A 435-nucleotide genomic window follows, 5' to 3' on the forward strand; every position below is an offset into this window, starting at 1 on the left:
TCTGGTTATGGTCATGGTTACGGAGGTGAATACTCTGGAGGATACTCTTCCTACGGTGGCAGTGAACACCTTGGAGGTAGCTACAGTTACAATTACCACCACTAAGCCACTTCAACCTTCATACCTTCTTCCTAGTCATTTCATCATCTATTCAGAAGGACTTGGAGCTATTTGTCCATAAACTCTGTACTTTACGGTACTTTAATAAAGTACTGTCAATTTTAACTATGCCTCTGTCTTGAATGCAGGAACATTGAATTTCAGACCTAGAGAGTGCAGAATGTATGCAGAAATAGTCCCAGGTTTGGTGAAAGAAGGCCTACTTGGTCTTCCATTTAATTTAGACTATCGGTCTCATTAGACAAGTGAGTGCCATATTATCACTGCTCACAAAGTACTGAGTCAATCTTTGGCGTCAATCAATCTACTTTCTTG

General features: G+C 40.5%; 1 protein-coding gene across 1 annotated transcript in view; it reads left to right on the forward strand.

The window, feature by feature from the left end:
- Positions 1-124, forward strand: part of LOC103521109 (tetra-peptide repeat homeobox protein 1-like) — a 22,607-nt gene extending 22,483 nt beyond the window's left edge. Inside the window, exon 4 of the mRNA XM_026831937.1 lies at positions 5-124. Coding sequence (XP_026687738.1) covers positions 5-105 — 101 coding nt within the window. The 3' untranslated portion in view covers positions 106-124. The remainder of the gene's footprint in view (positions 1-4) is intronic.
- Positions 125-435: the final 311 nt, after the last annotated feature.

Source organism: Diaphorina citri, unplaced genomic scaffold (genome assembly GCF_000475195.1).
Source record: "Diaphorina citri unplaced genomic scaffold, Diaci psyllid genome assembly version 1.1 scaffold4530, whole genome shotgun sequence".
NCBI classification, from domain to species: Eukaryota; Metazoa; Arthropoda; class Insecta; order Hemiptera; family Psyllidae; genus Diaphorina; species Diaphorina citri.